Source organism: Lactuca saligna, chromosome 9 (assembly GCF_052625555.1).
Source record: "Lactuca saligna cultivar CGN05327 chromosome 9, ASM5262555v1, whole genome shotgun sequence".
Lineage (NCBI taxonomy): Eukaryota > Viridiplantae > Streptophyta > Magnoliopsida > Asterales > Asteraceae > Lactuca > Lactuca saligna.
Genome location: NC_136425.1, coordinates 70,360,001 through 70,374,812, shown reverse-complemented (window position 1 = coordinate 70,374,812; position 14,812 = coordinate 70,360,001). Strand labels below are relative to the sequence as shown.

The 14,812-nt window shown below is 34.2% G+C and overlaps 1 protein-coding gene across 1 annotated transcript; it reads left to right on the top strand.

The window, feature by feature from the left end:
• The first annotated feature begins 5,121 nt into the window (after positions 1–5,121).
• On the top strand, positions 5,122–14,301 carry LOC145015474 (disease resistance protein RML1A-like). The gene is made up of 9 exons (XM_078973953.1): positions 5,122–5,641; positions 7,480–8,584; positions 8,677–8,745; positions 10,867–11,091; positions 11,179–11,928; positions 12,036–12,621; positions 12,717–12,814; positions 13,167–13,298; positions 13,515–14,301. Exons 1-9 carry the CDS (start codon positions 5,154–5,156, stop codon positions 13,755–13,757), a joined length of 3,696 nt encoding a protein of 1,231 aa, XP_078830079.1. The 5' UTR covers positions 5,122–5,153; the 3' UTR covers positions 13,758–14,301.
• Positions 14,302–14,812: the final 511 nt, after the last annotated feature.

Here is a 14,812-nt window from a genome sequence, read left to right as displayed (position 1 = left end):
CCTTCCCTTCCTACATCCACCTTCTTCCTTCTTTAGCTTCAAAACCACCAAACTAGACAAAAAATAGGAGGGAAAGATGATTAGGATTTCTTTTAGGGATTGAGGGGCTAAGGATGAACAAACCCTAGCCATTTGTTCCTTTAAATAAAGAATACAACCCGAAAGATTAGGGTTTTCATTCCAGCCATCAACACGTTGTGTTCCAAGAGGCAACGCGCCATGTTGAACTAAATGAAAGTCGCACTTCTTCTTATCTAGACAAGCTGTGTTGGTTTGTCTAACATGCCGTGTGCAATCCTTAAAAGGGGATTTATTCCCAACAATTGTTCCTCAAGAATCCGAGTGTTACATGATTTCTTTATACCATTTTAAAGTTAATAGCATTATTAACATGGTTGATATTTACTTTTTATAAAATCATAACTCCTTCGATCGGAGTTAGGTTTAGGCAAGGTTTATATCATTGAGACCACTTTGTTGTGTACTTTCCAAGTACACTGACTATTATTAAAAGTGGTGTAACTTTTTGGTCACTCATTTTTGACACTATATAACTGATCATATTTTTCCTAAAATATGAAAAGCTCTGTTATCATCATTTATTTATGCTAATCTCTAATGATGGTCGATGAGAGAAGTTTCCCAATTGTCACATACTAGTTTCAATTTCATCATCAGGCAACATTCCCAAATTGTTAAAGTCTTCAATAACTGGAACATTAGACCTAGCTCAATATCAAGTATGTTTTTTTCCCATGAAGAAACTAAGGATGAACAAAAGAGAAAATACCTATGATTAAACTTCAATGGTGAAGCAACTAGAATTTATATGACGTTCTGTTCTGAAAATCATTTCTCTTCAAAAATTCAAATCTCTTAAAGGAACATATGGAAAGGATTAGTCTTGGAGGGACGAGTCACGTCACATCATAATTTGCTAAGAAAATTTCGCGCCTAGAAATCTACAATCACCGAGGATCTTGGATTGAAGATTTTTGGGAGCATTTGTTATGAGTAGAAATTTTGACTTATCATTTATAAATTAAACTTGAACTAACATCTCAGGTAAGCCCATGATCTTGTATTTATATAGTATCTTAGAATACCATCATTTTTCTTAAAAGAAAATCTTATGCATGAACTCAAGGCTTAATGAAAAAGAAATAGACCAAGTCAACAACACATGGTCAATGCCTCATGTACATTGGAGACCCTCGAGAAAGTCAGGTCAAGCAGAGATCAAGGAGAATCCCAAGAATGTAAGACTTTAAGTTATTCTTCTTGTGTATAAAAGTCTAACTGATTTATGCACATACAAATACTTCAACATCTTCTTATCTGATTATTTCAACACTCAAGCACAAAAACATTCTTTCTAAGATCAACTAGCACTTGTAACTCTTATTTACGATTTAATACAAGTTCTAAGGCAAGTGAGTTTATCATCTCTTGAGTTTTTATGTCGGAGATCCAAAAGGATTAATGACTTTCCTCATACATCATTGTGTTCTTACTTTGATTTACACATTCATGATTGTTTGATCAATGACAACATTTTTCACATACTTGTTTGATTGTTAATTAACTTTCATATTAAATTATCATTATATTATGTGGTATCTTGGTACCTTTTCGAGTATCTTACAACTATCTTATGCAAAATAACTTATCAATCATTTTAACATTATTTTTGTCCCAAATATTATAAATACATTTATTTATGCTCCAGAACGAATAAATTTCATTAAAGGGTTTTTCTAAATATAATTACTTTCTTCCTAGGATTTTGGGCATGATAATTATATTCGACATCTTTTAAGATCTTTAACATTCTAGTTTTCAACATCACACCAAACTTAATACTTTGGTTACAATTTTTATTTTTTTTTTGTTAATTTTTGATAAAAATGCGATGTAATCACGTCGTGTTCTTCCCATACCGCCAAAAAAACCTACAATATTTAAACTTAAATTCATAAGCATAATGTTTATTGAGTTCCCCAAGATACCACATACCAATGCGGGCTCCAGCCGTGGTACATAACGAGCCACACCCAAGGAACATAATGGATGCCACCCAAGACACATAATGAACCCCACCCAACATGCATAACGTACATGCGAGAATCATAAAGACAATCTAACATCCTACACAATATAATGGGAAGACTCAATTAAACTTAATCAAGAGAAGCTTAACAACAACCTCAACAACAAAACAATTAACCTGAGCTACATAAAGCAAAGTCGGTACTAGTCTTTAGTAAAATACTTAATTCTACCAAAGTTTAAATAAAAATTAAACCGGTCAAAAAGTCAACGTTTAACACACCGCGCCATGGCCAACACATGATGCATCGTGGCAACAAGGCAACAAAATAGATGTGGCCGAAACCTTCCACTACGCTTCGATCCACCCTCACCGCAATGTGGTGAGCGTCCAAAACAAATTAATGGATTAAGCACTTAATCCTTAACCTCTAGAGCTCAAAAGCTCAGTTTTGATTCTTCTAAGGGTGTTAATTGATTAAGTTTCCAACTTTATCAGTAGGACATCGTAATAAGCCAAGATCTAAAACCCTAAGTCCAAAACCTCACCAAAGGGTCATAACTTGTACATGGACATAAAGAAACCTCATTTCTTCATTGACAAAGGTCCAATAGCTAAATATATCACTTAGAAGTTGTGGAATTCTTCAAAATCCAAGGAAACAAAGATCTTGGGACCAAAACATCATAAAATGAACCCATAACACAAGATACTCATATATCCAAAGGTAAAACTCAATAAAGCATGAAGCTTTCTGACTTATAAAGTTATAAAATGTGAATGAGAGTTGAGATCCTCTGATGCAACCTTATTTCTTCATTGACAAAGATCCTTTGATGCAAAGCTCCAATAATCAATCTTGCAAGAACTTCTTTCTCAAATCACAAATAATTACACCAAAATGGATGGGATGAGAGAGGAGAAGCTCAACCTATGAAGATGGAGGCTAGGGTTTGCTCCTAAGGGCTTTAGATGTGATGGAGGATGAGAAAATGACCCAAAAACGAAACCAATTCTTTATATATAGTGAAAGCCTTTTATGGCCTTTAGTTGCATAACCAGCGCGCCGTGGTGATGGGATTTTGCAGATTCCTTTCAACTTTAAATGATCATAACTTCCTCATTTCAATCTGTTTTTGGTGATCTTTATATACACACGAAGGTATTAACAAGCCCAAAACTTCTATCTAAATACTTTTTACTTAATGCATACTGAACTTAATTCATTAATACATGCAAAGAGTCCAAAAATATCATTTTTTCTTATTTTACCCTTTTTGGCTCCAAAAAATAAAGGGCTTTAATTACTTAACCAACTTCATCAACACCAAATAAGGTGTAAACTTTATTTCCTTGAAGTACAAGAGCTTTACTTGATCAAATTATGACCGACTATCCAGAATTAAAAACATCCTGAAATCGGATTGGATTCAGTTTTGCTATTTATTGGTTTAGAACATAAAGTCTCGTTTATAAAAGATTTGTGTCATCTATTCCAAGCATTGAGGTGGAGATTGTTGTGGTTATAATTTTTCTATGCAAGATGACAAGGAGGCTTGAAATATTCTCTTGTGATTGTGAAGAACATTCCTTTTGACTTATGAGCTCCTCATTGATGTATTCAATTGTAGCGTAAAAAACTATATAGTATAGAGAGTAGTTAGTTTGTTTTTTTAATATATATAGTTAAGCTAAATCATGTTATAGTTGAGATAGATCTTATTTTTGTTACTATATCATTTATACAAAGAGCTTAAACGTAAAATCTATCTCATTCTTTTATGTGAAAAAATGATTTACGAGCCCAATGAAGTTTCCAAACCATTTGAAAAACCTCAATCATGTTTTGTCTGTTCAAGAAAACCCAACGAACTTGAGCTTTTGTCTAAAAAAACCCAACGAAGTTTCACTTTTGTTCAATTCTATGAAAGTCAAAGAAGAGAAACAGATGATGTGGCTTATTACCATATCGGAAAAATAACTTTTAAGATCAACGGTGTTTCCAAACCGTTCGAAAAACCACAATCATGTTTTGTCTGTTCAAAAAACTTAACGAACTTAACATTTGGAACTGACAAAATATGATTGAGGTTTTTTTGAATAGTTTGGAAACTTCGTTAAGCCTTTTTAGATAAAAAGTTGATTTCGTTGAGTTTTTTCAACATATAAAGAATGATGGATGTTTTTAAATAGTTTGAAAACTTTGTTGTGTTTGTAAACCATTTTCCCTCTTTAGGTCCTTCATATTCCGCTTTATCAAATGGGGAATTCAATCGTAACCGTTACAGCTATAGCAAGTTTAGCCCTTTTTTTAATCCAAAATAAGAAAATGCTAATGCTGATATTACGTGCATGAAAGTTGTCTTTGGAAGGGTAACAAAGTTTTATTTATGTTGAAAAGAATACCATTTAACTCAAAAATACATTTGTTTTATTTTGACCCCAAGTCCATTAGACGACTTTTAACAAAATTGATATATATATATATATATATATATATATATATATATATATATATATATATATATATATATATATATATATATATATATATATATATATGCTAGGTAATATCCACATCAGTATTTTTTTTAATCTTAAAAATGAGCTATATTTGCTGTAGCATAGCATACGATAATGAGATTTTCTAATATTTGGTTTAAGGATACATATAAAAAGTATTTATTAATCATAATTATTATCATAATTAAATATTAAATACATTAATTATAAGAAATATTATCATAATTAAATATAAAATTCATTAATAATCTTCATAATTAATGCATTTCACATTTAATTATAATAATAATTTTTATATGGCCTTAGGCACATATTTGAAAAATCGAGAATTGTGTTTTGTTTTTGAATATTTTTAAAACGTTATGATATAATGAAAATGAAAAAATAATATAGTTTTTTTACAAACAAAATAAAACATTGTTGACCTTTAATCACTTATCATCGGTGTGTATGGCTGGCTGTTGTATGAATATTTTCTTTTACTAAAACCAGACCCACTTGATATTTTATTATTATTATATTTGTCTATCATAAAAGATGGAATTAGTCTTCATCTTCTATTCTCGCATATGAAACTTCAATGGCTTCCAGTTCTTCCTCCTGCACTACGACTTCTCCTACTGCTAATTCTTACAAATATGATCTTTACCTAAGCTTTAGAGGCGAAGACACTCGTGATTCTTTTACAGATCATCTTTATTACGCATTAAAGCGAGCAGGAATTTGTACTTTTAGGGATAACGAAGAAATCAACAGAGGTGAACACCTGAAGCCAGAGATCGAGAGTGCAGTTAAAGAGTCCAGGGCTTCAATAGTTGTATTGTCAAAAAACTATGCAACGTCCACTTGGTGCCTAGACGAGCTTCTGTTGATTCTCACACAAAGAAGGGAGCGCAATCACTTCGTTCTACCAATTTTTTATCACGTTGATCCGTCTGACGTGAGGAATCAAAATGAAACCTTCGAAATCGAAGTCAAAGCCTCTTCAAAGTGGACAAATGATAAAGTCAACCTGTGGAGGAAAGCTCTTAAGGAGGTTGCTGATTTGGCCGGCATGGTTTTGTCTGGGTATGTTTGTTTATCGGTTCTTAATTTGATCTTTACTGATATCCATTTTTAACTGGATAGTACTTTATTCAATTATTGGACTATAATTGGTATTAACTTCTAGCCAAATTTTGGTCTACATATCAAATTCATGACCCGGTCAATCTTTTGTTGTTAAATTTGTCAATAACTTTGAACTTTTAGGAGATGTTTGTTTCATAGAAATTTGGAGGAGTTGGTGAAAATGTAATTCAATTAGGAATAAATACAAGTTGGGTTGGCCGATTTGGCTATTATGGTGTCTAAGAATTAAAAATAAATGAGAAAAAAATGTAATCAGGAACAAATATGCAATGATTTCTTCTTATTGATACACCATATACAAGTTTGACTCTTGACTAGAGCTAAGTAAGGTTTTGATTCTTTCTCGAAAAGAACAGTACGTCTCCAATTTACAGTTTTAGCCTTTTACGAACTGGACTATAAGGGCTTTGATTTACATAATTTTGTTTAATCAATCAATATTTGTTTTATTTTGTTTTTTATTTAGTTTTCATTTGCAGTTTAATGTTTAGTTAAAGTGAAAAAATCTTCTATTCTATTGTAAACACTTTAATTGACCCAGGTTTTATTTGAATTTTGATCTTCATTGTTGAACTTTGAATCAAATTTAAACATTTATTAGTACTACGATTGCATTAGGAAAGTTAAGTATTCATTGAGTAATTATATGAATTGTCATTCATCTAGGCGCCAAAAGACATGTTTAGTCTTTATATTCAAAATTTAACTCCGATGGTCCCTTGTTTGGTTTAACTTTGCACCCTTCATGTTTGAAACACGATTTTGTTTCGTATTTAGTCCGTGCCAAAATTGATAATACCTTTGTGTTTTTAATTTTTAATTAATTTGATGCTTTTATTTTTATTTTAAATTTCAAATATAAAAAATTAAAGGCCTACTACACTACTGACCACCCCTCTCCCTTCATCTTCCCCACCCTTCACTTTGTTGCTGATCGGAAACATACACACACACTCGATAAAAGGGAAAGAGGAGACCCAACTCGCCGGCCAGTCACCGGCCACCATCACCATATCCACCCTCCGACAGACCTTCTCTCTACATCTATTATAGTCTCCACCCAATTCCCTCACCCCTACTCACATCCCTACCACAGACGTATGAAGCCACTTCTAGTGACGTTTGAAGTCGCTGCCTCGTCAGAGAAGTTGACCTTGCAGAGCCACCATCACCGTAGATCTGCGCTGAAACCCTAACACCGTTTGAAACCATATGCACATCCATGAAGGGATATAATGACGATCTAAGGTTTAGGTTTTGACACTTCGACGATGATTTAGGGTTTTGGTCTACCCATCCCCTTCCCCTCCTAGATCTTCTTCGCCACTAGGATACCACGCCACACCCATCTCCTCTTCTTCTCATAACATTCGACCACACTACAATGATGAGAGGAGATATACGGTTGTTGGAGTCTTCTTTTCTTTCGGCAAACCCAAAAAATCGAACGTAGTGGTGGTGGTGGTGGTGGTGGTGTTTGTCGATGGCAATGGTAAAGGGACCATATATTTAATTAAAAATTTTCTTTTAATAATAGATTAATAATTAATAATTAATGATTAACAAATAAATAAATAATAAATAAATAAGAGCAAAATGGTCTTTTTATGCAAAGACGACTTATGTAGGTTTTAAACTAACAAGGTACAATATTAGTTAATTTTTTAAAATAGTGACTGAATATGTCTTTTTGAAGAAAATATTTTCATTCTTGTCTGTGAACGAATCATTGAACATCATCTAATGAAATTGTTCATTTTCTTGTGTTGTTCTAGGTTTGAAACAGAGTTTCTAAAGGAAATTGTTGGCACCATATACAATAAACTAGATCGTAAACAAGTCCATCTTCCAGTCAATTTAATAGGGATGGCCACACGATACAAGGATATCCAGTCTTGGTTAAACGGATCCAATGCAGAATTTTTAGTAATTTGTGGCATGGGAGGAAGCGGGAAGACAACGTTGGCCCGATACATTGTATACTCAAATAGCCAAAATTTTGAAAGCATTAGCATTCTTGAAGACATCGGTACTAGATCTAAAGAACCACATGATCTACTTCAGATACAAGAAAAACTTTTAGCAGATATTTTAGGTGGAAAGAAGAGAAAAATACCTAGTGTTTGTCAAGGTACATTCAAGATTGAAGAGGCATTACAAGGGGAGAAAGCACTTATTCTTCTTGATGACATTATTGAACCGAGACAGTTGGTAGCTTTACTAGGATCAGGGCATATTAACAAACAAAGCAAGATTTTAATAACGACTAGAGACAACAATCTTGGTAAATGGTTTGAGTCTAGATCTTGGAGGTGTCAAGAGTACCAAATGAAATTACTGGATGATGATGAATCATTAGAGCTATTGAGTCGACATGCCTTTGGATCCAAAACTCTGATGGAAGGTTACGAGGAGCTTGCAAAACAGGTATTGAAGTATTGTGAAGGAAATCCGTTGGCTCTAGAAGTGTTGGGTTCCTCTCTAGCGCAGGATAATAGCATCCTATTTTGGAAAAGTACATTGAGTTTAATGGGAAGAGATATTGATGTTGGAATTCAACGTGTACTTATAAGGAGCTACAACTCTTTGCCACATGAATCTAACAAAGATTTGTTTCTGCATATTGCTTGTTTCTTTGTCGGGAAAGACATAGATTATGTGGTGAAGATATTGGAGCATGATTACTCTGCAGTATCGGGGATCAAAATACTAACCAACAGATGCCTTGTGTCTGTTTCCGCAAACAAGAAACTAATGATACACCCATTGCTTCAAGAGATGGGGAGAACAATAGTCCATCAAGAATCACCCAAAGACCCTGCAAAACGTAGTAGAGTCTGGTTTAGTAAGGATTCATATGATGTTCTGCGAAAAGGAAAGGTGAGATGCTTCTTTTGTTGAAGCTTGTTTTTGCATTCACATTGTCTTAGTTTATCTTTAATTCTGTAGTTTCATTATTTTTTTCTATTTAGGGTTCAAATACAATGGAAGGTCTAGCACTTGACAAGCGAATGTTACAGGAAGAGCAGCGCGCATTCAAGGTAATACATCACTAAAACCTTATGTTTGTTATTTATATGTAACGAAAACATGGAAGCTCTTTAAGTTGATCCAAAAATTCTTGCATCTTGTTTTTATACATCTATGGGTATACTTTAGTCAAGTTGTAGGTTTTAGTAAATCAACCACTGGTTAATTTGTGTGTGTTGTATTGTATATATAGAATAGATTACAACAATAAACTCCTATAATAAAGTAGAGATAAATACAGAATATATAATTAAATAATTTACTATCTAATTATCTAATATCCCCCCTCAAGCGAATGCGTGGTGGACCAAGGCGTAGCATCGCACAAAAGTTCTCAAATTGAGCACGCGGAAGACTTTTAGTGAAGATGCCTGCCACCTGAAGCTTGGTTAGTACAAATTTTGTGTAAAGTTTGCCCAAAGCTACTAGTGTGTGAACAAAATGGTAATCGAGATCAATATGTTTAGCACTTTTGTGAGCAACTGGGTTTTTAGTCATTAATATGGCACTTTTGTTGTCAGAAAGCAAGTTAGGGCGATCAGGAGGTAGCGCATGAAGTTCCCATAAAAGATGAGTTATCCAAACAATTTCAGTTACTGTGTTCGTGATGGCCCGATATTCTGACTCACAACTAGATCATGAGATGGTTGGTTGTTTCTTAGCACTCCATGAGACTAAGTTAACACCAAGAAAATTTGAATAACCATAAGTAAACCGGCGAGTCTCAAGACAACAAGCACAATCAGCGTCTGAATAACCAAGAATATTTTTGGTTTGAGGTAGTATGAAAATAAGGCCAAAAGAGACGGTGCCTTTTACATACCCTAGTATACGTTTCACAGACTAAATGGGCATCAGTAGGCGCATGGAGATATTAGCTAGCTGGATTCACAGCATATGAGAGATCCAATCTAGTAATTGTTAAGTATTGGAGAGCTCAGACTAGGGATCGATAAAGAGTAGGATCAGAAAAAGGCATTCCATCAGCTGTGAAAGTCTCATGAGTGGCCAAGGGTGTTCGTACTAGATTTAGAGTCAATTAAATCAGAACGAGTAAGATTGTCTTTGGCATATTTCGACTGCATAAAAAGTGACCATCATCAATATAAGTCACCTCTAAACCAAGGATTTAAGTCAGAGCACCAATATATTTAATAGAAAAATCTTTGTGTAATCGTGCAGTGAAGACTGTAATGACAGAATATTCCTGATTATCAGTAAGAACGAGATTGCGACATAGACAACGAGTTACATGATGCATGGATGTCGAGAAAAAAAGAATAAGGAGGCGTCAGGATGGCTACAGAAAAAACCATTGGCAAGCAAGAAGGTGCTAAGGCGTTGAAACTAGGCACAAGGGGTCTGTTTTAAGCCATAAAGAGCCTTAGTTAGTTTGCAAACATGATTAGGAAGTTGACGATCAGTAAACCCAAACCCAGGCGGTTACTCCATAAAAACTATCTCAGTAAGATGACGATGCAGAAATGCGTTCTTGACGTCAAGCTAATTTAAACACCATGTATTTAAGACAACAAGGGGTAGAGCAATGAAAAATGTGGAGGCTTTAACAACCGGACTAAAAGTATGAGAGTAATCGAGTCCAGGAATTTGGGTGAAACCTTGAGCAACAAGTCAGGCTATGAAATGTTCAACTGAGCCGTCAGAGTTATACTTGGTATAATAGACTCACCTAGAACCGACAATGTTGGAGTGATACGGTCAACACACTAAGGTCCAAGTGTTATTTGCACGTAAGGCCTCAATTTCATCATGAATGGTGGCCATTCATTGAGGATGTTTAGCAGCAGATTTGTACCCTTTAGGCTGAGTTGTAGAAAGTAAAGAAACATGCAACGCATGGCTGGTGAGTGACACAAAGTCAACTATATGTTGATTTTTGAAAATACCAGACTTGGAACGAGTGTGAATTGGATGCGTGGAAGGGATTATAGATGGTGTGTGTGTGTATATGTGTGTGTGTGTCTCATTCCAATTCATTAATAGCAATTGATTTATAACTACAAGATCATAATTCTCAATTAATACTCAAGGAATTGAATCCTAATACTTAGGGAATCTTTGGTGAACTTACTTATGCTTAATTACTCTCCCTCTTCACTGTAATTTTGTAGGTATCAAACCTCAAGACAGATGCACTTCAAAAGATGGACAAACTAAAATTACTCCAACTAAATTTTGTGCAACTCACTGGGTCATATGAGAATATTTCTGAAGATTTAAGATGGCTTTGCATGCTTGGATTCCATTTAAGAACCATACCATCCGACTTATTCATGGGAAATTTGGTGGCTATAGACATGAGCTCTAGCAGCTTGGAAGTATTCGACCCACCCACGGTAGGAAATTAAATATCCTCTTTTTGAATTTTAATGGCCTTTATGCAGATACTGAGTGCCACATAAATCTTTTTACTTTCGCAACAGGTTCTTCAATCGCTGCAGATTCTAAATCTTAAGGACTCGTTCAATCTAATAGAAATCCGCAACATGTCCAAGATTCCACATCTTGAGACTTTGATTCTTTGGAATTGTCATAGTCTAGTTCGTGTTTGTAAAACCATTAGTGACCTAAAAACTCTTGTACTGTTGAACATGACAGGGTGTGAAAACTTGTGCAAAAGGGAGCACAAAAATTTGTTTGTAAGGATGGTAGCTTCTACTTTTAGTGGAGCAGTTGCAGAACAACCTACATTTTCCTTCCCACATTCATTACACCAATTATTCCTCAAGGATTGTTTTCTTGAGTGTACTGATTCTTTTCCTCTGAGTTTTCGCCTTCAACCATCTTTGCAGTACTTAAACTTAGGCAATAGTCTATTTGAGTTCCTCCCTTGTTATGATCATCTGAAAAACCTACGGGTCCTTGACTTATCTTTGTGCTCACGACTTAAATGGATTCTTTGTCTTCCAAATACACTTGCAGAATTGTATGTGTATCATTGTAAAGCTTTGGAGAGAATAACTTTCGAATCACCTCAATTCACATTACAAGAGTTTGGCTATGAAGGTTGCATTAGTTTGTCTGAAATCGAGGGCTTTATCAAATTAGTTCCTTTAGTCAATCTTGAAGAAAATGATTTGGGACACATGAAGTGGCTAAAGAAATATCAAAATCTAGAGGTGTGGCTAGTTGGTGATGATGAGCTCACCAAAGGCAGAAGTTCGTGTGTACAGGTAAACTGTTTTTCTATCAAACACATTCATAAGCACACACAAGAACATTACAATTCTACCTACAAACCGATTATATATGACTGAATTCTAGTCTTTACATGGCATAGATATTGTATGAATTCGATATAATGAGCACATCTCTTCCAGACGTAAAGGATCCAAACATGGAGCCTAAGTATGTATCAAAATCGTCATCTTTGTCCTTTGAGTTGCCTTCATTTCCCAAGAATAAGAGGCTCAAAGGACTTAATGTAACTTTCCACTACACAATATCCGGTGATGATTGGTCGTGGTTTTGTAAAATCAGTACAACCAATGGTGTTGATTTGATGTATAACCCCAAAGTCTTTGGCAAACCTGAATTTGGTAATGTTGGTATATGGTTAAGCTATTGGCCAATTGGAAATACATTGGACACCGGAGATAAAGTTAGTATCTCTATTCTTGTAATGAGTGGATTGGAGGTACATGAATGTGGTGTGAGCCTTGTTTACACTGATGATAAAGAAGCTGAAGAAATCATGGAAAATAACAAGCAATGGGTAGAAATTCTTGGAGGAGATTTGTCTGGATTTCAATTAAGCACAGGAGCGTTATATCTTTGTCGCCGTGATTTCTTTGAGTTAATGGAGGTTGATAGACCAACTCCTGATTGGTTTAGAATTTTAGTTGGTGATACCATAGACTCTACAGGTATGTAATGTCCCTTTTGTCAAGCTAGTTCTTAGGGTTTTAGTTATATTTATGCTGCAAATAGATAAAATTCATCTTATGATACATTGGTATAGAGGTACGAGGATGGAGAAAGACAGGTCGACCTAAGCACTTGCATCAATCATTTACGGAGTTGAAAACTGTTAGATGCATCATCCATGGTCCTGAATTGGTACATTTTCTCTCTAATATTTTATTTTTCAACACGTGTGCATTACTAAGGACCTACAATTCTTACGACCCTCCATTTTTAGAAACTCAAGGGGTTACCAAATAGGTGTATTATTTAAAATCCACTGATATTTTCTAAAATCCACTTTTCATGGCATTATACATACGATGCTTTTAAGTTTGATACAAATATCTTTTCTATCAAATGTTACAAGCGTACGTAAGTGAAAATATTATTAAACCGTTATAATCTATTAATTTAACATTGTGGTACTCGATGCTGATTTGGTTATGATTAGTGTGATATTTGGATTTCGCTAATCCTGCTTTGGTATTTATGATAAACAAAATAGGAGGAAATTTACAATATCAAAGAGATGTCAAAATCGTCTTTTCTAGATAAAAATTTGAAGTTCACATCAAGTATGCTAGGGGAGACGATGAAATTTGCTAGAAGACCTGTATCAAAAAATACAAAAATAAAGGTAATTGAATATTATGTTTAGCAGATCAATGTCTTTTTCTCATTTGATACTTCTTTCGCTATTGCTCACATGACATGACATCTGCATTCAGTTTTTGAGAGAAAACGACGGAAAGTCAGTGAACTTTCAGTTAAAACTTGTTTTAATTTCACCTTAACTTGATGGTTTTGAATTCCTCCTCTTGATAACATAAACTTTATATTGTTATTCTTGTAGTTTATTCAGGTAACTGGATGTGCTCTTGCATGTTATTGGTGCTTCTATCCTCCCGGCTTCAACAACCACCCACAACTCATGCATCCACTGATCGTTTTTTTCCGTATTTTTATCACCATTCTGTTAATCATGTTCTTTATTCTGCGTGTCAACCAGTTATTTGATGAAACCGAGCAATATTCTGCCCTTCAAGAACAAGAGTATGAATCAGAGCCATATTCAGACTGTCAAGAAGAAGACTAGATTTATTGATGGATCATTAACAAAACTGGTGAATTTAATTTCGTTATGTATAACTCGCGGATGTTCAACCACAATAAGATTGATTTCTTGGATTCTCATAGATGTTTTCGGAAAGAGCGCATGAAATATGGTTGATTTAAGGATTGATTTCGACCATGCAACAATCGAAGAACTGTAGTTATTGCTTGCTTTCAGCTCTTTTTCACTCCTTTATCACGATAATAAAAGATGTTTCTGCTAATCTTTATAGAATGTGAATCCGTAGGTGGTATTTTTTTAGACATCATTTTCACAACTTACGTGACAAAAGTAAGCCCAAACAGTGGGCGGACATACATTATAGAGGGAAGCCTAGGCAATTAAAATAAACCAACTAAAATTGAAAAAAAAAAAAAAAAATCGAGGGGGCCAATTTAATGTGTTGACATCATTTTGGAACAAATACCTCCATTTCTAGCAAATGAATCCTCAAATTCAGCAAGGGGCCTTTTGTAATGATATATTCTATACTTCATAAATAAAGGAAGTCATTCGTACATAATAATTTTTTACACAATAATTTTTTTTCATACATAACAATTTATGTTTTATGGAGTTGTACAATATACTACTGTAATGCATAAATTGTTGTATATTGAAAATAATTGTTGTGTACAATAAAAGAATGAATATTGGTTACAGATTTCTCATAATAGCTTATCCAACAATTTTATTTATTTGTGTGGCAATAGGTCGTTTAGAATGTAATATTATTTTAGCTACAATTCAGCTCAATAACCATGACAATTGCAAATGATATTCACACACCTACCCCCGGGTTTTAATAAGAATCGTGACAAGCATGTGTCATAGTTTTATATGGTGGCTAAATGTAATAATTTGTCATGGTTTTGTGATTGATATCTAGATTTATCTTGACACCATTATATTTGGTGCAAATGGGTGCTCAATGTTAGAAGTAAAGGGATCAAAATAACAATAAATACAAACTTGGATAGCTTCAAGGATCGTGTTTTCAAACACATTTCGAAATCTGTAATTCCTCCCTTTTGCTT

What these genes read in the sequence shown, in the direction of transcription:
- LOC145015474 (XM_078973953.1), top strand. Translation starts at nt 5,154, where the DNA reads ATGGCTTCCAGTTCTTCCTCCTGCACTACGACTTCTCCTACTGCTAAT. An exon ending in GCAGAAGTTCGTGTGTACAG is followed by an intron (nt 11,929 to 12,035) that starts GTAAACTGTTTT and finishes TACATGGCATAG; the next exon opens with ATATTGTATGAATTCGATAT. An exon ending in TGATACCATAGACTCTACAG is followed by an intron (nt 12,622 to 12,716) that starts GTATGTAATGTC and finishes ACATTGGTATAG; the next exon opens with AGGTACGAGGATGGAGAAAG.